Source organism: Corythoichthys intestinalis, chromosome 13, assembly GCF_030265065.1.
Source record: "Corythoichthys intestinalis isolate RoL2023-P3 chromosome 13, ASM3026506v1, whole genome shotgun sequence".
Classification (NCBI taxonomy): domain Eukaryota; kingdom Metazoa; phylum Chordata; class Actinopteri; order Syngnathiformes; family Syngnathidae; genus Corythoichthys; species Corythoichthys intestinalis.
The window spans coordinates 54,328,950-54,352,583 of NC_080407.1; the positions used below are offsets into that span (position 1 = coordinate 54,328,950).

The following is a 23,634-nucleotide window of genomic DNA, read 5'->3' on the forward strand; positions in this document are numbered from 1 at the left end:
CAACAATTGCCTTTGACAATAAAGAGCCTTTGAGAGTACCTTTAGCCAACGAGTAAACCAATCATATAAAGAGTCTTTGAGAGTGCCTTTAGGCAACGAGTAAACCAATCATATTTGGAGACGAGACTCATACAACGACTGAACCAATAAGATTGCAGGCAGTGTGTCTCCTGAGAGCAGGGGCTGGCCGCCTCTGTTCCCACGTGACATGTGCCAATAAATAGCCGGACATTTCCGGGCCACGTTAGAGTCTGCCGTGGATTAATGTGTGATCGCTCGGCTTGGTTCCTTCCAAAAAATTCACATTTATCCTTTAAGAATTACAAGTCTTTCTATCCGTGGATCCCTTTCACAGAAAGAATGTTAATAATGTTAATGCCATCTTGTGGATTTAATGTTATAATAAACAAATACAGTACTTATGTACAGTATGTTGAATGTATACAGTATATCCGTCTTGTCTTATCTTTCCATTCCAACAATAATTTACAGAAAAATATGGCATATTTTAGAGATGGTTTGAATTGCGATTAATTACGATTAATTCATTTTTAAGATGTGATTAACTCGATTAAAAATTTTAATCGTTTGACAGCCCTAGTTAAATGTACACCTTATGCCTAATATATACATAACACAATAAAACAGAATTGTTGTGGAAATCAAAATTTTGACTCGACAGTTATGGACTATGCACATTAAATCATTAGTAACATCGGATATTACACAATACACCAAAGTATATCAGTAGCCGTGTCCTTAAGTCTTTCTGATAGTTTCCCCTGACCTTTTTACTGCAATAATATAATGAAAACCTGAAATTATGGCTTTTGGTTTTGGCCACCCCAAGATTTTAAGTGGCCCCATCTGGCCACCCCTATGAAAAAATTCTGGAGGCGCCACTGAGTGTAACCCACATGAGCAAAAGTGCACAATTAAAAAAAAAATCTGTACGTAATTGTGTCAAATTTTGCTGAATATATTATTTCACATTGAATTAGAATTTATTTTTTAATCAACGTAATGATAAATAAATAAAACGATTGCAAGCAATAATTCAGCCTATTAGTTGCTCATATGGCAGGAAGTCCCGCCCTCGTATGTTTCAGTTGGTAGCACGATAGGTTGCAGAACACAATTGAGCGTCAACGCAGACACAGAACTGCCTAACTGGCGAGGAACACACAACCTGGAAAGCTTATCTACAGAAAAGAAAAACGTGAGTTTAAGTAAATATATTGTTGCAATTTATGATAAACTAGGTACTATTCTCACAACGAACGAGTTTGCTGTGCTTTGTATTTTGTTTTACTCGCCGCTAGCGTTAGCAAAAAGTCCGCGCTAACGTTAGCATAGCGTGCTAACGTGCTACGTTGCCATTTTATCTATAGAGCAAGACCAACGCGTGGAGCGACAAAACGCGGCCCAACTGTGTTCAAAACACGGTGTGAGAGATCGGTGAGCATTTAGTGAAGCTCCTATGTTCACAGCAGTAATGTGTTTTTGGGGGGGGGGAAGAAAAAAAAAAAGTTTGCTATATTATGTGTATGTTCCATGTAGGTTTCACCACCTCATTGAGTTAATGGAAGGTTTGAGGTTTCCTTAATTTTTACTCAAAGGAGAACATTTAAAAAAAGAAAGAATTGTTAAGCTGTTTAAAATTGTTAATTGTTTAAATATATATACTGTATACTTGCGGTCAATTTTAATTATTTTATGTGCAATGTGAATTTAGTTGAAAAGGAAAAATAGATGTATCTCATCATTGAGCTACAAATTTGAATTGAAACTCATAATTGCTCTGACACTGTCCATTGACAGGTCAGGTTTTTTTTCCCCCTTAGACCTTGTTTCAGCTGGTCTTGTGTCAGATTGGATATTGGACCAACTGTTCTGGATTTTGATGGCGAGCTAACCACTTGGATCTAGATTGAGATAACATGGATACCTCTTTGCTGCATTCTCTTGGTGTGGTAGGACAAAAAACAAACAAACTTGGAGCTAATACCTCACCATTCAGCATTACACTGTGCTTACATCGACAGGACTTTGACAAACTCTTTTTATGGACTTCAATTGATTAATATCCCGGGAACTGTGAACTGAATATCTTTTTGTTAGGACAATTTTGACTGAACAATTGCACATGTGTAATTTTGCATAAGGATTGGAAACAATTTCCCATGCTGAAGAAAAAAAAGGTATTAGAAGTTTGATTGTGCCATTATTTTTGGTGCAATAGATTGAAAATCAGAAATTCCAGTTAGACTAAAAGGTACTGCCTAAATATTCTAACTTTGGAAGGGTGCACCCAAACTAACCCAAACCAACCCAAAATCGAAAATATTGACTTAATTATTGGCCAAATATAGGTTAGAACTGTGTATATGTGTTAAATGTGTTTTGTTTTTGTATATGTATAAAATTTGTGTTTTTTCTTCACTAAAGCTGGCAACATAAATCTCTCTTGTGGTCTGTCTCAACTTATGCACTCCACTAAGCTCGAGTAGACGAACCTAGTTGTCCACAATTATTTTGTAATTTGGTACAAAAACAAAAGCCTGTGTTACACCAAGGTTTCTCATTTTCTCCCAAAGACTTTGGAGTTTTTGGAGTTTTTCCTTGCCGACATGGAGGGTCTAAGGATGTGGGATACCCAGGACTTGAACTTTATTTATTCATCTTTGTTGCTTCATTTGCTGTTTCTGATTGTGTATCATATTGCCTCTGAAAAGCCCTTTGAGACAACCTTGTTGTGATCCAGGGCTATATAAATAAAATTGTATTGAAGTGTTGGATTTTATTAAGTAAATTTCGCCTAAAAATGCAATTTATACTTCGGTGCGACTTATGTTTTTTCCCCCTCTTCATTATATTTTTGGGCTGGTGCGACTTATACTCAAGTGCGACTTATAGTCCGAAAAATACTGTATGACATGACACTGTCATGAGCATTAACGAATGCTTATAACAGATGCCGTTTAGTGTCATCCAGCAAATGATCTCACTTTTGAATGGTTGTAAAAGATCCGAGCTGGACATAATTTGAGTAAGGGACATAATTTGCCGAATGACACTGAATGACATCTGTCATATGCATTCAGTAATGCCCATGATAGTGTCATAATTATGGCGGTCTTATAACGCTGCTGTCAAATAAAGTGTTACTTATTAACCCAAATAAATCAAGAAATAAGTCGCACTGGACTATAAGCTAGAAGAAAAAAGTATCAGTTTATAGTCCAAAAATTATTAATTGGTTGCCTACATACTGATTAGGGTTGTTCCGATCATGTTTTTTTGCTCCCGATCCGATCCCGATCGTTTTAGTTTGAGTATCTGCCGATCCCGATATTTCCCGATCCGATTGCTTTTTTTGGTCCCGATTCAATTCCAATCATTCCCGATAATTTTTCCCGATCATATACATTTTTGGCAATGCACTAAGAAAAAAATGAATAAAACTCGGACGAATATATACATTCAACATACAGTACATAAGTACTGTATTTGTTTATTATGACAATGAATCCTCAAGATGGCATTTACATTATTAACATTCTTTCTGTGAGAGGGATCCACGGATAGAAAGACTTGTGACTTTGTATATTGTGATTAAATATTGCCATCTAGTGTATTTGTTGAGCTTTCAGTAAATGATACTGTAGCCATGCCCAAATGCATGACGGGAAGTGGAACCATGACTGTGCGTAGTGCTACCAATTGATATATCTTTGCGTTGGGAAATAACATAAAGTGTTAAGAAAAAGATCAATTGCTACCTTGCTTCCCCACATTGCTTCCCATGATATTTCTAATTGTAGGGAGAGGGATTGTAAGGCTTTAGCCAACTAAAAAAAGGCTCCAAAGGCTGCCAAAATTCACTCTACTCATTTTACGCTGCCTTTTATCTCTCTATATAGGTAAAACGGCGCTGTTACAGATTGAGCGCGACAATGCGTGAGTGAGTCGTGCAGCGCATGCATTAAATATTTTAACGTTAATACATTTTTTAAACAATTAATAACTGCCATTATCGGGATAAATTTGATAACCCTATTAAGCCCAAACTAAAGACTCTGGATGAGTGTAACATATTATGTCTGTGATGTTAAATACAATGAGAAAACGACTTCATTAAAAAATATATATATATGAAAAAAAAGGCATGGGCGATATTTTATCGCCGATTCCGATACTTTGAAAATAACGTGATCTCTAGTGTTAATTAAAAGAACACTTACTCTTATTCCTTTTGGGCCAGCGAAACCCATTGGCCCATCACTGCCCTGAAAAAAAACAACAGAAAAGAATATGCATATTTGAATTGCAATTTCATTCGGAATGAAAAACGTGCTAAAGTCTCGCTCTGCCCACTCACCTTCTCTCCGCGAGGTCCGATCGCCCCTTCCGGTCCCGGGAAGCCCGGCACTCCTGGTTGTCCGCTGAGACCCGGGAAACCCCGCTCACCCTGCGCACCCAACGGCAGATTTAGCACGGGTGATATTCATGGTGCGTGCTTTCACCAAAAACATCAAACGGTACCTTTGCTCCTTTGACTCCGCTGCAGTCGCATTTGGATCCCACACATCCGTGGCAAGCCTGATGGAGCAAAGAGTTAGTTAGTTTTACCAAGTAACGTTTAAAAAAAAAAAAAAAAAAAAATCCATGCTTTTAATTGCAGTCAAACGTTTTGTAAGCATCTTCAATTCTTCGTCTTAGTCTTAGTTTTTGGACGACAATACTTAATAGTCTTAGTCATATTTTAGTCATCTCAAAATGCGTTTGTCTTCGTCTAGTTTTTGTTGACGAAAACTTAAGACTAATTTTGTCTAGTTTTAGTCGACATTTAATGCTTTCGTCTGTAAAAGGAAAAAAAAAAATCATTATACCCACCAGGACGTTTAAGAGATTGCTCACTATTAGCAATAGCCTGCTGCTAACGAGAACGTGAATGCAATGCTAATGCTACGAGTTACTTTTAGTGTGTGATGATCACTCAGCACAGTTTATTAGGACGCTCGCTATTAGCAATAGCCTGATGATAACGTGAATGATATGCTAACGCTACAAATTTCATTAAGTGTGTGATGATCACTCAGCACAGAGTGTTTAAGAGGACGCTCGCTGTTAGCAATAGCCTGATGCTAACATGACTGCTATGCTAACGCTACGAGTTACATTTAGTGTGTGATGATCACTCAGCAGAGTTTAAGAGGACGCTCGCCGTTAACAATAGCCTGATGCTAACGCGACTGCTATGCTAATGCTACGAGTTACATTTAGTGTGATCACTCAGCAGTTTAATAGGATGCTCACTGTTAGCAATAGACTGATGCTAACGTGAATGATATGCTGACGCTACAAATTTAATTAATGTGTGATGATCACTCAGCACAGAGTTTAAGAGGACGCTCGCCGTTAGCAATAGCCTGATGCTAACGTGACTTCTATTTTAACGCTACGAGTTAACATTTAGTGTGTCATGATCACTCAGCACAGCGAGTTTAAGAACACTCGCAGTTAGCAATAGCATAATGCTAACGTGAATGCTATGCTAACGCTATGAGTTACATTTAGTGATCATTTAGCACAGAGTTTAAAAGGGAGCTCACCATTAGCAATAGCCTGATTCTAACATGAATGATATGCTAACGCTACAAATTTCATTGAGTGTGTGATGATCACTCAGCACAGCGAGTTCAAGAACACTCGCTGTTAGCAATAGCCTGACGCTAACGTGAATGCTATGCTAACGCTACGAGTTAGATTTCGTGTGTGATGATCACTCAGCACAGACCTTTAAAGGCTAAAGCGACAAAGCATTCTCTCTTCTTGCCAAGAAAACAAGACAAATCTTAGCGTGTGTATCTCAAAACAGGCAATGGGAAGAAAGGAGGACACTAATGGGTGAATTGGGGGTGCGCAGCACGTCACATGAGTGACACAGCCAGACACACATTGTGAACATGTGATAAAAACTATGGCGCATTTTCGTCTCGTCAGACGAAAACTGGCATTCATGTCGGTATGTTTTGGTCTCTCAAGACACGTTTTTAGCTCGTTATCGACTCGTCATCGTCATGAAAAAATTGTTCGTTGACGAAATATTTTCGTTATAGTCATCGTTGACGAAAACAACACTGTGCCAGAAAATAGTTGAATGACGACATCCGTTCATTTGCTACCAGGTCCCCCACTTCAAATGGATTCAAAAGTCTACTTTTGACAAATGTGTTTCATTTCACAACAAAAGGACAATTGGACGCCATATTATTGGACATCATTATCAATGGCGCTGAAAGAGTTAACACAGTAAAACTTCCAACAGCCTATTTCACTAGACATGTGCCGATGACCGGTGTCAAGGTATAACGTGGTAAGAAAACGTCACAAAAAATTTCCGTCATACCTCTCAACACTCCCCCACCGATTGTTGCTCAGTGTCAGTGAGTCAGCTGTGCTACACGACGGCTGGAGGAGGTGAAACTCCTGAACTTTTCCCCCAGAAAAGAAAACGAAATCGCTGGTATGGGAATACTTTGGCTACAGAAAAGTTAGACGGCCTCGGCTTAGAGGAGGTGGGCCAACCGACATGTAAAACACGTTTGCCGAGGGTGGCTGCCGGGGAGGCAATACCTCCAATATGATTATACAAAATTAAAGGTTTAATTAAAGTGGCATTTTAATGGTTTGGTTTAAAAGTGCTCGTATTTAGTTTTATTTATTTGGGTGGAGACACTGCCCTCTAGTGTCAACAGTGAATATGACATAACTTTTTTCCAATGGGTGAATCCAGCTGCTCCCTGTTAAGACCAACGTAAGATACATTTTTATTTTAGCTGTTTTTTTTTTATGTGTTTGTAATTTAGATTATAGGTATATTCAGCAGTTTTTTGTGGTAATATGTGTTTGAACGATTTGTTAAGAGCAAAGTTAGCATTTTATAGCATTTAGGCTAGCGGACTTTTGCTATCCAAGTTAGCCAATTGTTCGTTTGTTGAACTAAGATCCTCGTTTATTAATTTTTTTCTACCGTTGGAGGTTAAGCTCAGGTATTTTCATTTTCTATTTTCCTAACCCGATTACTCGAACTAATTAGTTCATAGATTAATCGACTACTAAAATAATCGATAGCTATGTACAGTGCTGGCCAAAAGTATTGTCACCCCTGCAATTCTGTCAGATAATGCTCAATTTCTCCCAGAAAATGATTGCAATTACAAATACTTTTGTAGCTTTTTTAAAAATTTTTATATCGTTTGAAGCTAAGCTCTGGCGCTAGTTGAGTCCAAGAATGAACTAAAGCACAACTAAATCCTGTCCGATGTGTCCCCGAGCTTAGCCTCAAACGATATAAAAAAGTAAATAGATAAGGATCTTCAAAAAAGAACAATTGGCTAACTTGCATATCAAAAGTCCGCTAGCTTAAATGCTATATAATGCTATTATTTACCAGATAGTTTCTAGTGCGCACAAAAACAAAAAAACAGACTTGTGAAAATCTACTTATTTGAGCCAGAAGAGGGCGCTCATGCATCACTACACTAACCAGAATACTGGTTTTATGGGACAGCAGCATTGACAGTGCAGCAGTTATTCCTAGGAAACATCCAACAGGTTGGCTGGACGATTAAGCAGCTGCCTGTATTAATAAAGGAACACTTTGTAAATATAAAGCCATCTCCCACAACCGTAAGATAGGTTGGTGTGGGAGGACGCTGAGAAAAGCAGTTTTCCCATGCTTGTTGACGGCATCCGTGCCAGCTGGCCATCACAAAACAATCAGTAAAAGCCAGAAAAAATGGACAGATAGAAAGCTGAAGGCGACTGATGGACAAGCGCACCACACGTCTGATTGCATTTGCGCTTGGCTAGTCAAGGCCGTGTAGCCCTGCGTGAGCGCGCCAGCGTGTTTTTACAAGGCCTGGCTCTCCAGATTAGCCTCTGGTCTGCTTCAGCTCAATGAGGTCTGGGATGAGCACTCGCACTTTTTTAACCCTCACAATGAGCAAATATGGAAGACCGCAGACGTTCCTTATTACCAAATAGTCTGTTTCCTCTCAGTTCTTTGCATTCGAAGGCCGAACTTGAACTTTTGATTGTTCTTCGTGTCCTGTCCTGTCCTGCCTGCGCCGCACACCTGTGTGCGATGGAGCCTCGCCAGCCCTGTGTCAACACAACACTGCGCCAGACAAAATAAAACCTCCTAGTTAAATGTTGCTTTTCAAAGTCAAGAACTGACTTGCTCACGTTTCAACAATTGATTGATTTTAACTCTTAGCCCCATTCATTTCTATTGGCAAAAAAAAAAAAAAGTCAACAAGTCAAATTTTAAAATGTATCTTGTCCTACATTTTTGTAAACTAGGGACCTAAGGACGCCCTAAAGGGACATTGACAGAAATAAAATTAATTCAACCAGTAACTATCTGATAAACTTTAGCATTTTATAGCATTTAATCTAGTGGACTTTTGCTATGCAAATTAGCCAATTATTGTAAACATTAGCATTATATAGCATTGTAGCTAGCGGACATTTGCTATACCAGTTAGCCAATTGTTGTAAACATAAGTATTATTTAGCATTTAAGCTAGTGGACTTTTGCCATGCAAGTTAGCTAATTGTTGTATGTAAACATTAGTATTATATAAGCATTGTTTAGCATTTAAAATGGCGGACATTTGCTATGCAAGTAAGCCAATTGTTGTAAACATTAGAGTTAGCATTTAAGCCAGCAGACATTTGCTATGCCAGTTAGCCAATTGTTGTAAACATTAGCATTATATAGCATTTAAGATAGCGGACTTTTGCCATGCAAGTTAGCCAATTTTTGTAAACATGAGCATTATATAGCATTTAAAATGGCGAACATTTGCTATGCAAGTTAGCCGATTGTTGTAAACATTAGCATTATATAGCATTTAAAATGGTGGATATTTGCTATGCCAGTTAGCCAATTGTTGTAAACATTAGCATTATATAGCATTTAAGATAGCGGACTTTTGCCATGCAAGTTAGCCAATTTTTGTAAACATTAGCATTATATAGCATTTAAAATGGCGAACATTTGCTATGCAAGTTAGCCGATTGTTGTAAACATTAGCATTATATAGCATTTAAAATGGTGGATATTTGCAAGTTAGCCAATTGTAGTAAACATTAGCATTATATAGCATTTAACCCGGCGGACATTTGCTGAACAAATTAGCCAAAATATTGTAAACATTAGCATTATATAGCATTTAAGCTAGTGGACGTTTGCCATGCAAGTTAGCCAATTTTTGTAAACATTAGCATTATGTGGCATTTAAAATGGTGGACCTTTGCTATGCAAGTTACCCAATTGTTGTAAACATTAGCATTATATAGCATTTCAGCTAGCGGAATTTGCTATGCAAGTTAGCCAATTGTAGTAAACATGAGCATTATATAGCATTTACGCTTGTGGACCTTTGCTATTCAAGTTCACTAATTGTAGTAAACATTAGCTTTATATAGCATCTAAGCTAGCAGACTTTTGCTATGCAAGTTAGCCAATTTTTGTAAACGTTAGCATTTTACAGCTTTTAAGCTAGCTGACTTTTGCTATGCAAATTAACCAATTATAAAGTGTGACAAAAATGTAAATGTAATAAAATGTGACCAAAACAACCCCATTTATTTCCAATGGGGGAAAAAAATACATATTTAAAGGAAGCGACCTTGAAATGCCCCAAAATCCTTAGGAAATCATCCAAAAATGTACAGGAAACGACTATGGAAGTAACCTTTAAGTACCCTAAAAACAAGGAAATTACCCAAAATTAACTCATTGCCCACAGCTGTCAATGGTAGACATTCAATTCATTTAAACTGGGAGGGACAGCAGTGAACGATCATGGAGGTTAAGCACCGACAATTGCAGGCAATGAGTTAACAAAGATGTGATTTGGCTGTCAGGATTTCAAAAACCCTTCTGCAGGGGATTTCATGCCAAACGTCACAAATTTTCACGAGTCTGCAGCTGCCATTTCTATTTGTTCTGTCAGACTGACAGAAACTGCAATTCCCCAATGTGGTCAGAAGATGGCACTGTTTCACAGGATGAGCAGTTGTAGGAAAGTTGAGTAGAAGGAAGCTTAGGGCATCACATCACACTTCACTTTAAATAAATACAAGCTCTTCAAGGAAAATACAAAATGAGGCTAGCAAACGTAGTTCTACCTAGCAACAAGTGACACAATCCAGCCAAAGGGGATCTCTTTCATCGCGGCTTGACTTGGACTACTTCAAGGTGACGACACCCCAACAGAGGCCACCAAAGCAAATATTTTCCCTCCCCGTCAGCCCGAATATCTGAGTGTGTTTTGACTAGAAGAGGAAGACCCCTGGCTACAAAGCTCAAGTGCCCCCCGCACGCACGTGTGTGATCTTGTCGCTGAGCTCCACCAGGAATTTTTACGGAATTCTTTCTTTTGGATCATCTCGAAACATAATGAATCAAACTCGGCAGTGTATGAATTTAGGATCCGCGGGGTCCCTACTTTGCTCTCGATAGTCATCGGTGAGCCGCTTTCTCATCGGCGACGCTATAAACGTAAATCAGCAAATACATTCCAGAGTCTCAATTGAGGATGTTTAGACATCCTGGGTACTGCGCGTATAGCGCTCCACAAAGTGCCCCAAATCTGTTTGGATGAGCCGGGGCCTAATCTTAACATTTAGAGCAGTTGTAGACACAACAAGATAAGCGAGCCTTTCTGGGAGAATGCGGGACAGCGAGAACTTCTCGTGGGAAATCTCATCTGGCGCGTGCGTCTACACACCCGAGAAATAAAGTTCAGACATATAAAATAAGGAAACACATCTATAGGCCTATTAAACATTGTAAAACGTTAGCATTGCTACATTGTGGCTAACAGAAAAAAGACAAAACTAGCGGTGCAGCTATCTATTATTTTAGTAGTCAATTAATTGATGAACTAGTTAGTTCCAATAATAAAGTAATCGGATAAGGAACATAGAAAATTAAATCCAGAGCTAAGCCTCAAACGGTATAAAAAAATAAATAAATGAGGGTCTAGGTACAACAAAAGAACAATTGGCTAACTAGCAGCAGCCAACTAGCAAAAGTCCGCTAGCTTAAATGCTATAAAATGCTCACATTTTTATTTAACAATGCTCTTAACAAATATATATAGAAATATATATACCTATAAACTAAATTAGGAATGTACTAAAAAACATTAGCTCTAGTGCTGCAACGATGAATTGATTACCTCGAGTATTCGATTAAAAAAAAATATTCAAATTAAATTTTGTTGCTTCGAGTAAAAGTGGCGTTGTAATAGTTTATTTTGAAAGTGTTTGCATTTAGTTTTATTGATTAGGGTGGATACACTGCCCTCTGGTCTGCCTCTTTTCACATGGCTGAATCCAACTGCTCCCTGTTAGGACCAACATAAGTTTTTGTTTGAGCTAATGTTTTTTCATGCATTCATGATTCAGTTTATAGGTATATTTAGACGTTTTTTTTTTTTTTGTGGGAATATGTGTCTGAACCAGTTGTTGAAAGCATTGTAAAAAAAAAAAAAAAAAAAAAATATATATTTTATAGCATGTAAGCTAGCTGACTTTTTCTATGTAAGTTAGCTAATTCTTTTGTTGTACATAGATTCTCATTTTTAAAAAAAAACTATTTGAGGCTCAGCTCAGGTGTTTTAATTTTTCATGTTTCTTATCCAATTACTCGATTATTCGAACTAACTAGTCCAACGATAAATTGACTACTAAAATATTCGATAGCTGCAGCCCTAATTAGCTCAAACAAAAACTAAGCTTATGTTGTTCTTAACAGGGAGCAGCTGGATTCAGCCATGTGAAAATGCGAAAATTCTAAAAAAAAAAAATAAATCTATCACTGACACTACTTGCATGACGAAAAGACACATAAAACACCTAAAATCTCCATCAAATGTGATCTGATCTTTGTCAAAATCACACAGATGAAAAAACAGTGTCTCCTTTAACTAAAACCACCCAAACATTTATAGGTTTTCATATTTTAATGAGGATAGCATGCAAACAATGACAGAAGGGGTAAAAATAAGTAAGTGAACCCTCTGCCTAAGGAGACTTACAGAACAATAGAAACCAATTTTAACAAACACTTCAAGTCAGGTGCGTGCCCATTCACTGATGAGTGGTTTAAAGCTGCCCTGCCCACTATAAAACACACACCAAGTAAGAATTGAGTTTGGCACTGTTGCTTCTCTCCCAAGGAGTGGCCTTCCACCAAAGATGGTCAGCGCAGAGTTCAGAGAAGTAAAAAAAGAACCCCAAAGTGTCTGCTAAAGACTTACAGAAATCACTGGCACAGTCCAAAATCTCTTAGCACACATCAACTTTATGTAAAACAATGAATGGTGTTCATGGGAGGCCACCACAAAGGAAGCCACTGCTGTCTAAATAAAAATAAATTGTTCCACGTTTAATGTTTGCAAAAAGGCACTTGGACACTGCACAGAAGTTTTGGCAAAATATTTTGTGGACTGATGAAACCAAAGCTGAATTGTTTGGGACTAGCATACAACGTCATGTGTGGAGGAAAGATGGGACAGCTCGCCAATTTCAACACCTCATCCCCACTGTGAAGCATGGTAGAGGGAGAATCATGATTTGGGGCTGTTTTGCTGCCTCAGGGCCTGGACAACTTGTAATCAATAATGGAAAAATGAATTCAAAAGTTTTGCAGGAAAACCTGAGGCTGTCTGTCAGACAGTTGAAGCTAATAAGAGGATGAATGCTGCAACAAGACAATGATCCAAAACACAGAAGTAAATCCAGTTTCAGAAGAACAAAATGCACGTTCTGGAGTGGCCAAGTCAAAGTCCAGACTTGAACCCCATTGAGATGCTGTGGCATAACCGAAAGACAGCGATTAATGCCAGACATTCCAGGAATCTGACTGAACAACACCAGTTTTGTAGAGAAGAATAGGCCAAGTTTCGTCCTGATCAATGTGCCGGACTGATCTGCAGCTACAGGAAACATCTGGTTGAAGTTATTGCTGCCAAAGGGGGCCCCACAAAATATTAAATGTGATGGTTCACTTACTTATTTTTTCCATTGTTCGCATAGTATCCTCATGAAAATATGAAAACCTATAAATGTTTGGATGGTTTTAGTTGAAGCAGACACTGTTTTTTCATCTGTGTGATTTTGAAAAAGATCAGCTCATATTTGATGGTGATTTTATGCAGAAATGTGAGTAATTCCAAAAAGTTCAGATACTTTTCATACCACTGTATTTCTTCAGGTACTGTTCCAGTTGTTTCATTAATTGCTAGTTATGGTATTCGGTTGATGGGCTCTAATTGGCAGAGAACATTGGCTGGATCATATTTTGCACTTGGCTACCTTTCAAATGACTCGTTATGCATTATGTTTTATTGTGTAGTATTTATTATTTTTAACATAGTTTGTGTTTTATTTAAGGATAACAATTTATTGCATTTGAATGGGTGATTCATTGTCACTACATTAGTAGTTGAATTGGTCAATCAATTGTTATCGCGACAGGCCTACGTGCGTCAGCTAGTAATATTTGCTTATCTCCCATTAACATCAACGCGGGAGCAATCAATAAGGTAATGTTATGACAAATCAAAGCCCGTCACTTCCTTTACTGCCTCATTTATATGATTTATGGAGGATTTACACAATCTATTAGATGCCGTCTCTCCTGGCAAGTGCTTTGACATGTTGGGCCAGACATGCTCTCGCCTGCTTGTCAGCTCTCCAGAGGAAATCTTGCGCAGAGGCAGGTCAGGGCAGGTTTTTGGCTCATCTCGCGCCTGAAAATTTTTGCAGAAACAGCCAAAGAGAGGTCCCCGCTTCTGTCGGTTCTCGCGACAGATGTCGGACTTCCCGTCGGGGTGCTTGTTTGTGTAGCGGGGGCCAGGAATGCCGCGCGTTCGGCGCCGACGCGCTCGCGAAAAACAGCTAGCTTGACTTTTTTCCAATTCCCCCCTCCTACGGAGATGCACTTACTGAGCGCAAAGGTGAAAAAACATGGCCGAAGGCGTAGGAAGGAAGGCAAAAGAGCGAGAGTTGCCCTATGCTTTATCCCCAGCTTAGTCGCATTCCAGCCACCGCACTGACCCGGATTAATCGAGTCCACACGACCGTGATTTGGAAACGGGGTTTGAGACGCACCTTGATCGGACTCATCTCTGAGCAAGCCCGTTAACAGGTGGGGGCAACTTGGGACGTTGTCCCGGGCCTCAGGACCACAGGGGCCCCTGAATGACCATTATTTTACTTTACGTTCACATATTTCATTTTTATTTAAATCATTGTCTGATTAAATATTATGTTCTACTCAATATATACTTAAAAACATTAGGGTTGTTCCGATCATGTTTTTTTGCTCCCGATCCGATCCCGATCGTTTTAGTTTGAGTATCTGCCGATCCCGATATTTGCCGATCCGATTGCTTTTTTTTGCTCCCGATTCAATTCCAATCATTCCCGATAATTTTTCCCGATCATATACATTAAGAAAAAAAAAGAATAAAACTCGGACAAATATATACATTCAACATACAGTACATTAGTACTGTATTTGTTTATTATGACAATAAATCCTCAAGATGGCATTTACATTATTAACATTCTTTCTGTGAGAGGGCTCCACGGATAGAAATACTTTAATTCTTAAAGGATAAATGTGACTTTGTATATTGTGACTAAATATTGCCATCTAGAGGATTTTTATGAGATTTCAGTAAATGATACTGCAGCCATTTAACTTCTGCCCAAATGCATGATGGGAAGTGCAACCATGACTGTGCGTAATGTAGTGCTGCAAGGATTAATCGATTAACTCGAGTATTCGATTTGAAAAAAATATTCGAATTAAAATTTGTTGCTTCGAGTATTCGTTTACTAGAGTGGCATTGTAATGGTTTATTTTGAAAGTGTTTGCATTTCGTCATATTGATTAAGGTGGATACAATGCCCTCCGGTCTGCCTCATTTCACATGGCTGAATGCAGCTGCTCCCTGTTAAGACCAATGTAAGCTAAGTTTTTGTTTGAGCTAATGTTTTTTAATACAGTCTAGAGCTGAAACGAATACTCGAGTTACTCGAGTTTAAAAACTGATCCGAGTAGTTTTATTCACCTCAAGTAATCGTTTATTTTGACAGCTCTATGCATCACGTTTTGCTTGGACTACTTTTAATGCGGGACGCGCTGATGTCACGTAGAGGAAGAAGAAGAGAAAAATAACTTACTGCAGCCGACAGCCGCTAAAAACGACGCCGACGTTGCTAAATACTAGCCCGCACGATGCTTATTGGTAGCAGGTAGTGTCTGACGAGTCTCATAGAGATCATATATATGTTGAACTAGATGCGAAATGACAGACTCGGTCGCGTCTGGGCAGCCCTTAGTAAACAGCCGCCATCTTAAAGCAGTAGAGCGCTAAGCGCTAATAAAGAGCGCTAAGCGCTAATAAATGAGATTAACGTAACGTTAGCCCTGCGGAGGGCTAGGTTTCTATTAATTATGACCACTGTCGATGCGTGGCTAACGTGTCTTACGTACAGGCTTTAACATAACATAGCATTGTGGAGTGATGAGGGTGTAAAATAAAAACTTAATCATGCTAACTATCAATTTTAGCTCAGTAGTTATTGCTGGATAAAACACCAAGTAGCACTGGTCCCTAATGCGCTCCAATACAGCCTGTAATCATACATTTATTTTGAACACTGCAAAAACTCAAAATCCTATCAGGACTTACAATTTAGACTAACTTAAAACTTAACTAGAACTTAAAAATGGCTTGACACAAATAGAAATTCAAATTAGAAATAATAAAAAATAGACATTCTTTTAAGTGATGTGTGTTATCAAGCGTAACGGCATTTTTAGGTATATATATGTGTGTATATATATATATATATATTTTTTTTTTTTAAAATAAGATCTAAAGGTTTTTTGAGTGATAGCAGTGAATTAGTCTTTTTTTTAATTTTAGTTACATCTGAGATGCAGTTGTTGGCTGTTTTCAACAACATACATCAAAAATAAAGACATTGATTGACTGAAAATGGTTCAAGATTAGATGAAATGTCTTGTTTTCTCATGTATATTTATAATTGGTCTTCACCCAAAAATATATTTGTTTTATCCGATTACTCGATTAATCGATAGAATTTTCAGTCGATTACTCGATTACTAAAATATTCGATAGCTGCAGCCCTAATACAGTCACAATTTAGTTTATATCTATATTACCTGAACCATTTGTTAAGAGCATTGTAAAAATAGAAATTTAGCATTTTATAGCATTTAAGCTAGCGGACCTTTGCTATGTAAGTAAGCCAATTGTACTTTTGTTGTACTTGGATCCTTATTCATTATTTTTTTAATACCGTTTGAGGCTAAACTCAGGTATTTTAATTTTTTTTTTATGTTCCTTATCCAATTACTCGATTATTCGAACTAACAAGATCATCGATTAATCGACTACTAAAATAATTGATAGCTGCAGCCCTAGCGTAATGGTACCAATTGATATATCTTCTCAGCGTTGGGAAATAACATAGGGTGTTAAGAAAAAGATCAACTACTACCTTTCTTCCCCACATTGCTTCCCACGATATTTCTAATCATTGAGAGAAGGATTGTAAGGCTTTAGCCAATTAAAAAAAGGCTTCAAAGGCTGCCAAAATTCTCTACTCATTCTACGTTGCCTTTTAGCTCTATGGATACGTAATACGGAGCCATTATAGAATGAACGCGACAATGCGTGAGTGGGTCGTGCAGCGCATACGTTAATTGCATTAAATATTTTAATGTTAATACCGCCGTTGACGTGATCAATTTGACAGCCCTACTTTAAGCCAAAACTAAAGACTCTGGATGAGTGTAAGACATTTTGTCTGTAACGTTAAATACAATTAGAAAACGATTTAATTAAAAAAATATATATATATATATTACGGCTGTCAAAATTAACGCGTTAACGAGCGGTAATTAATTTTTTTTAATTAATCACGTTAAAATATTTGACGCAATTAACACACAAATGCCCCGCTCAAACATATTAAAAGGACAGCAAAGTGAAATGTGTACTTGTTGTGTTTTTCCAGAGTTTTGCCGCCCTCTGCTGGCGCTTGGGTATGACTGATTTTATAGGCTTCAGCATCCATGGGCATTGTGTAAGTAATTATTGACAAAAACAATGGCGGGCTACTAGTTTATTTTTTGATAGAAAATTTTACAAATTTTATTAAAACGAAAACATGAAGAGGGGTTTTAATATAAAATTTCTATAACTTGTACTAGTTATTATCTTTTATTTATTTTCTATAAATTTTTATAAATATTTATATATAATTTTATTTATTTATACATTTATCTTTTAAGACCTACAAGTCTTTCTATCCATGGATCGCTTTATCAGAATGTTATTAATGTTAATGCCATCTTGTTGATTTATTGTTATAATAAACAAATACACTATTTATGTACAGTATGTTGAATGTATATATCTTGTCTTATCTTTCCATTCCAACAATAATTTACAGAAAAATATGGTATATTTTATAGATGGATTGAATTGCGATTAATTACAATTAATTAATTTTTAAGCTGTGATTAACTCGATTAAAAATTTGAATCGTTTGACAGCCCTAATTAATATCTAAACCCCTGGCAACAAAGGTGAGTACACCGCTTAGAAACTACATGCCTAAATGTCCAAATTGAGTACTGCTTGTCATTTTCCCTCCAAAATGTCATGTGACTCGTTATTGTTACTTGGTCCAGGTGTGCATAGGGAGCAGGTGTGTTCAAATTTGAAGTGCAGCTCTCACACTGTCTCATACTGGTCACTGAAAGTTCCAACATGGCAAAGAACTCTCTGAGGATCTTAAAAGACGTATTGTTGCGCTACATGAAGATGGCCAAGGCTACAAGAAGATTGCCAATACCCAGAAACTGAGCTGCAGCACAGTGGCTATTAAGAAGTCAGAGAATTAGGGCTAGAGTTGGCTGTGGACAGTGATGTCGGTAAGTTAACAAAAGCCGCTAACACTGAACGTTTACATTCGCGATCACCGTGACCAAAGCCTGATTCAAGTCTGTCACCGGCCGCTTGAAGCCTATTGAGCTGCGGTATGACAAGACATTGTGCTCTCACTGAGCCGAGGAGAGAGAAGCTGATGGGAGATCAGGGATATATGTTAGTCTGTGGGGAGCAGGTGCGCGAAGCTGAACAGACTAGGATTTCACTGATGGTATAATGACTTTGCTCTCAAAAATCTAGGCGCATCACTGTTTGGGTACTTGATAACCCCAGGGATGTTAAGGGGGCAGGCACAGGATGTTTAGTTATACTGTTTTGTTGCTTAGCAGGCAGACATAGCACTCTCAGTTGTATTGTATTGTAGCCTACATGGGACAATAGATGGAAATTGTTTATATTGTGTCACATCACATTACGGTCTGTTAAATTTAACTGTCCATCTCAAATAATTTGAAAATTTACACTGTCATTGCTTGCAAAGCGTTAAAAGTACTGCGTATGTTGTTGTGACAAGCCGGTGGCAGGGGTGTGGTGGGGGGGCCTTCTAATGGGCTCTTGTCCCCGGGCCCCTGCAAGTCTGTTGGCAGCCCTGTCTCCGAGTGTTAATTCTTACCCAAAAAGTAGCTTTATTTGAATGGGACAGAAACCAAAGTGGCGTGGAGACAAACATCTCCTCGCAATGACATGATGGGAGAAGCAGGTTTTTGTAAACTTATTTGTCCTGGAGCGCCGTCTTTGGCCCAAAGTGAGCGTAGGGGAAAGGAAGTAGAACAGCGAGTCCTATGGACCGCCGCCACTTATGTCGAAACACTGACCCGATTCTGATCCTTACGTTTTACAATGACGTCCTACATTTGGTTGAAAAAAATCAGCAGGTTGATTCCTAAAGTTAATAACATGACAGTTAAGTATCACGTTAATCAACAGTGTGGAGGTCCAGATGTCTGATTTTCTCATTAGCCTGGCCTCAAAAGCACTTTGTGTTACGGCTCATCCGAAATCCCCACCGAGGACTAAATGTGAGTCCGCCCCGCTTCCGGCCAAAGCCTGGAAACGAGCTCTCGTATACAACCCGCGACAACAAAAACATCAGCTGCTGTGCATTCACATGTGTTTTTCACTAGTCAGTGTCTTTTTTTGGTAGTTCTTTTCATTTTCGTCGTAATCTTTTGTACAAAAATACTTTTTCGTCAGAGTCATATTTTAGTCATTTCAAAATGTGTTAGTCTTCGTCTAGTTTTAGTCGACGAAAACTCGGACAAATTTCGTCTGGTTTTAGTTAACAATAACTGAAAAATTTTACGCCTGTAAACTTCGAGTTTAAGTCCATAAATAAATCAATAAATAGAGGTTACCAACAATTTCAAAACGAACACCGACAGAATAGCACATAATTGTATAGTTTACAGTAGTAATGTGTTACATTTCCTTTTTTTGAGAAAACTACCGTATTTTTCGGACTATAAACCGCTACTTTTTCAATCCTGCGGCTTATAGTCCAGTGCGGCCTATTTGTTGATTTATTTGGGTAAATAGTAGGGCTGTCAAAATTATCGCGTTAACGGGCATTAATTAATTTTTAAAATTAATCACATTAAAATATTTGACGCAATTAACACAGATGCCCCGCTCAGACAGATTTAAATGACAGTACAGTGAAACGCTCACTTGTTGTGTTTTATGGAGTTTTGCCGCCCTCCGCTGGCACTTGGGTGCGACTGATTTCATAGGCTTCAGCACCCATGAGCATTGTGTAAGTAATTATTGATATCAACAATGGCGGGCTACTAGTTTATTTTTTGATTGGAAAATTTTACAATTTTTATTAAAACGAAAACATTAAGAGGGGTTTTAATATAAAATTTCTATAACTTGTACTAACATTTATCTTTTAAGAACTACAAGTCTCTCTATCCATGGATCGCTTTAAAAGAATGTTAATATTAATGCCATCTTGTTGATTTATTGTTATAATAAATACAGTACTTATGTACCATATGTTGAATGTATATATCCATCTTGTGTCTTATCTTTCCATTCCAACAATAATTTACAGAAAAATATGGCATATTTTATAGATGGTTTGAATTGCGATTAATTACGATTAATTAATTTTTAAGCTGTGATTAACTCGATTAAAAATTTTAATCGTTTGACAGCCCTAATATACATTATCCTATCGGTATCGGCCTTGAGGAGCAGGAAGTTATCGATATCGGTATCGGTTTCAAAAAATGGATATCGTGTACCCCTAGTTTAGACTGCACGTACAATTGTTTAAAGATGTTAAACTGATTTTTAGGAAATAAATCAACGGGAAAAATTTGTATTTCGCGCATTGATTCAGATTTTCAAATTATATAACAGTCCACTTGGGCGAATTTATCGTTATTGAGGTAAATCTGCTCAATATACCGTGATACGTACTTTAGGCCATATCGCCCAGCCGTACTCCCTGGATACGTTTTTAGCTTGTCACGTCATCGTCATGAAAAAAATTGGTTGACAAAATACTTTTGTTATTGTCATCAGTGACGAAAACAATAGTCACTAGTAGACGTCCAATCCATTTGAAGTGGGAGGTCGGCACGCAAATGAACAGAACGTCTATGGCAGTGAGTTAAGTTCTGCACTCACTCAACTCCACCCCCCCCTACCCCGACCTGCTTTTTGAGCAAATTAGTTGTCTAAACATTTGCATTTGGCCCTCGTTGACTTTTGGCCAATTGTGACTTCTCGTGGCATTGTCGTTTTCTTTGTTTTTTTTTAAACCTATACAACAAATTTGCATGCAATTCTATCAACCCAAAAGAGGAAAATCAAGGCAAAAATTAACCCAGTCGCTAGAACTTGACACTTTAACTTGGACGGTGTGCAAGCTTCACACAAAAGAATGGGGGGGAAAAAAGGGATTTAGGTGAAACATGATGTCATGACCCCAGGGTGTTATGGCTACCAGAACTCGGCGGCGCCGTCACCTGAAGGGCGTGCGCAGGAAGGCGGGTCTCAAATTAATTGTCTGTTGGTGCTTTCAAAGGAAAAATGTCCAGGTATGCGTTACTGCTGAACTCCCTCACCTGGCTCAGAGAAGATGAGCATTGCTGCAACACTTAAACTCCAACAAACGTATATCAGTATTTCACCAACTCTGTAAAGTTATGGTGTCACTGGAAGGTGACACCATGACTTTACATAGTTGGTTAATTTGCTTTGTTTACAAGGAAAGTAGGCCTGACTTGTTCTGCCACTATAGCAAAGCTAAATTCCTTTGTTAAAGCAACACTATGTAACTTTTCAGTTTTGGTCGATTTTAGCGACGCCGGTGGACAAAAGCGGTAGTGTTTTGTTAAGAACAAGAAAACAACAATTGGCTAACTTGCATAGCAAAAGCATGCTTGAACGACCAACAACAGAGGACTGGATTGACGTAGTTGGAGAGATTTTCATTATGGGGAGGATCTCCTACGCACTAAAATTACAACTGGACATGTTTGACTTGGACAAAATGGATAGAATATGTTAAGCCTGTATGAAATGATTTTGGTTAATTATATGCTTTTACATAACAATTTCTTTCATGTGAAAAATATGGCGAAGTAATAAGTTCCCTGCTCCTGGGTTTTTGTTTTTACTTTATTATTTATTTATTTATTTATTTTGTAAAACCTTATTTTGTTTAAAAAAAAAAAAAAAAAAAAAAAAGCAGAAGAAAACTGTAAAAAAAAAAAAATTTTTTTTTGCGTCTGTTATGTTGAAAGAACAAATGGCTTTTCAATAAAAAACAAATGTGGGAAAAAAAAAAAAAAAAAAAGCAAAAGCATGCTAGCTTAAATGCTATACAACTTTTTTTTTTTACAGCCCCATTAAAAAAATGTTTGAACACATATTCCCACCAAAAACTGCAAAACAAACTTCCAAACTAAATCACAAATGCATCAACAAACATATTACCTCAAGCATAAATACACCTTACGTTGGTCTTAACAGGGAGCAGCTAGATTCAGCCATGTTAGACGATTTATGGCATATTCACTGTCGCCACTAGAGGGTAGTATATCGACTCAAATCAATGAAACAATATGCAAATACTTTCAAAAATTAAATCATTACAACGTCCCTGTAATTAAACAAATACTCAGGTGAGAATATTTTATGAAGGTTGAAAAGTTAACTAGTGTTGCTTTAGATGCTATATAATGCTAATGTTTACCAGATTGTTTTTGGTATCTGGTGTGCACCAGATGGTTTAAATTTATTTTATTTCTGTTTATGTCCAATTAGGGACGCCGTAAAAAACTAGATGATAACGAACATATGTTGAAATGGCTAAAATACGACTTTGGCTAGGTTCATACCGCAGGTCTTAATGCACAATTTGAAATGTTTGGGAGAAAAATTTGAAACGGTTGAAAAGTTACCAAGTGTTGCTTTAAATATGTTACTTGTGTTTTATTTTTTATATAGAGCCGCATTAGAGGGATCGGGCCGCAGATTGCTGATGAATCCCTATGTAAGAAAGTTCAAGGCGGAAAAGGTTAGTGGATATGCCCGCAAAGCTCCACTAGGTGGCGTCAGTGAGCTCACATATATTTGGAGTACAAGCAAAATTGGCATGTATTGCACTGTAGGAATTTCATGTGCGAGTTATTTCATATTTTAATGCTATTAACACCTTTAAAACAAGTCCCAGTCCACAGGGCTGTCAACAGACTTGCAGGGGCCCGGGCACAAGAGACCATTATCGGGCCCCCACCCCTGCCACCGGCTTGTGACGACTTTGCAAGCAATGACAGTGTCATTTTTTGCTTATTGTCCCATGTAGGCCACATTACAATACAACTGAGAGTACTATGCCTGCCTACAAAGCAATAAAACAGTATAACTAAACACCCTGTGCCTGCCACCTCCACATTCCTGGGGTTATCAAGCCCTCAAACAGTGATGCGACTAGATTTTTTAACAGCAAGGTCATTTATAACACCAGTGAAATCCAAGTCTGTTCAGCCTCGCGCACCTGCTCCCCACAGACGAACATACAGTCCTTGCCATTTTATAGAAACAATTGCTAATAACCTGACTTTTAATTATTCAATTGGTTTCAGAAATGAAAGCTAAGACCCTACCAAATGATGTTGAATGTACAAAAATATATTTGTTCCACTGAAAAAAGATTTATCATTTAATGAATACATAAGGGACAAATTTTGGCAAGACAAAAGTTTTGTCATCTACAGAAAGTAGTGTGAAAATTGAACAAAAAATTTACTTCAAATATAAAAATATGTTACATAACATAAGCGAATTAAGTAGTGGTTCTGTGAGATCCGAATGTAATATTTTGTATGACTTCCATGGGCTTGAAGGACTGCATCTATGCGGTTCAGCTAGGATTCATACAATTTATTGATGAAGTCATCAGGAACATCAAAGAAATCGGTCTTGCATGCCTCCCAGAGTTCATCAACATTCTTGGGTTTCGTCTTCCATGCTTCCTCTTTCATCCTGTTCATATCTGGTGACTGGGCTGGCCAGTCCTGGAGGATCTTGATCT

At 37.9% G+C, this 23,634-nt stretch overlaps 1 protein-coding gene and 1 long non-coding RNA gene across 2 annotated transcripts in view; one reads left to right on the forward strand and one right to left on the reverse strand.

Moving 5' to 3' along the window:
* The window catches only part of col4a5 (collagen, type IV, alpha 5 (Alport syndrome)), a 47,009-nt gene that overhangs the window by 20,670 nt on the left and 2,705 nt on the right, over positions 1-23,634 (reverse strand). The window contains exons 2-4 of the mRNA XM_057854339.1: positions 4,546-4,602; positions 4,382-4,471; positions 4,245-4,289 (exon numbers count right to left, since the gene is read on the reverse strand). Of these exons, the coding sequence (XP_057710322.1) occupies positions 4,245-4,289; positions 4,382-4,471; positions 4,546-4,602 (192 nt within the window). The remainder of the gene's footprint in view (positions 1-4,244; positions 4,290-4,381; positions 4,472-4,545; positions 4,603-23,634) is intronic.
* LOC130928118 (uncharacterized) lies at positions 781-4,075 on the forward strand. The gene is made up of 3 exons (XR_009066638.1): positions 781-1,219; positions 1,392-1,458; positions 1,822-4,075. It is a non-coding gene; the product is annotated as an uncharacterized LOC130928118 (long non-coding RNA).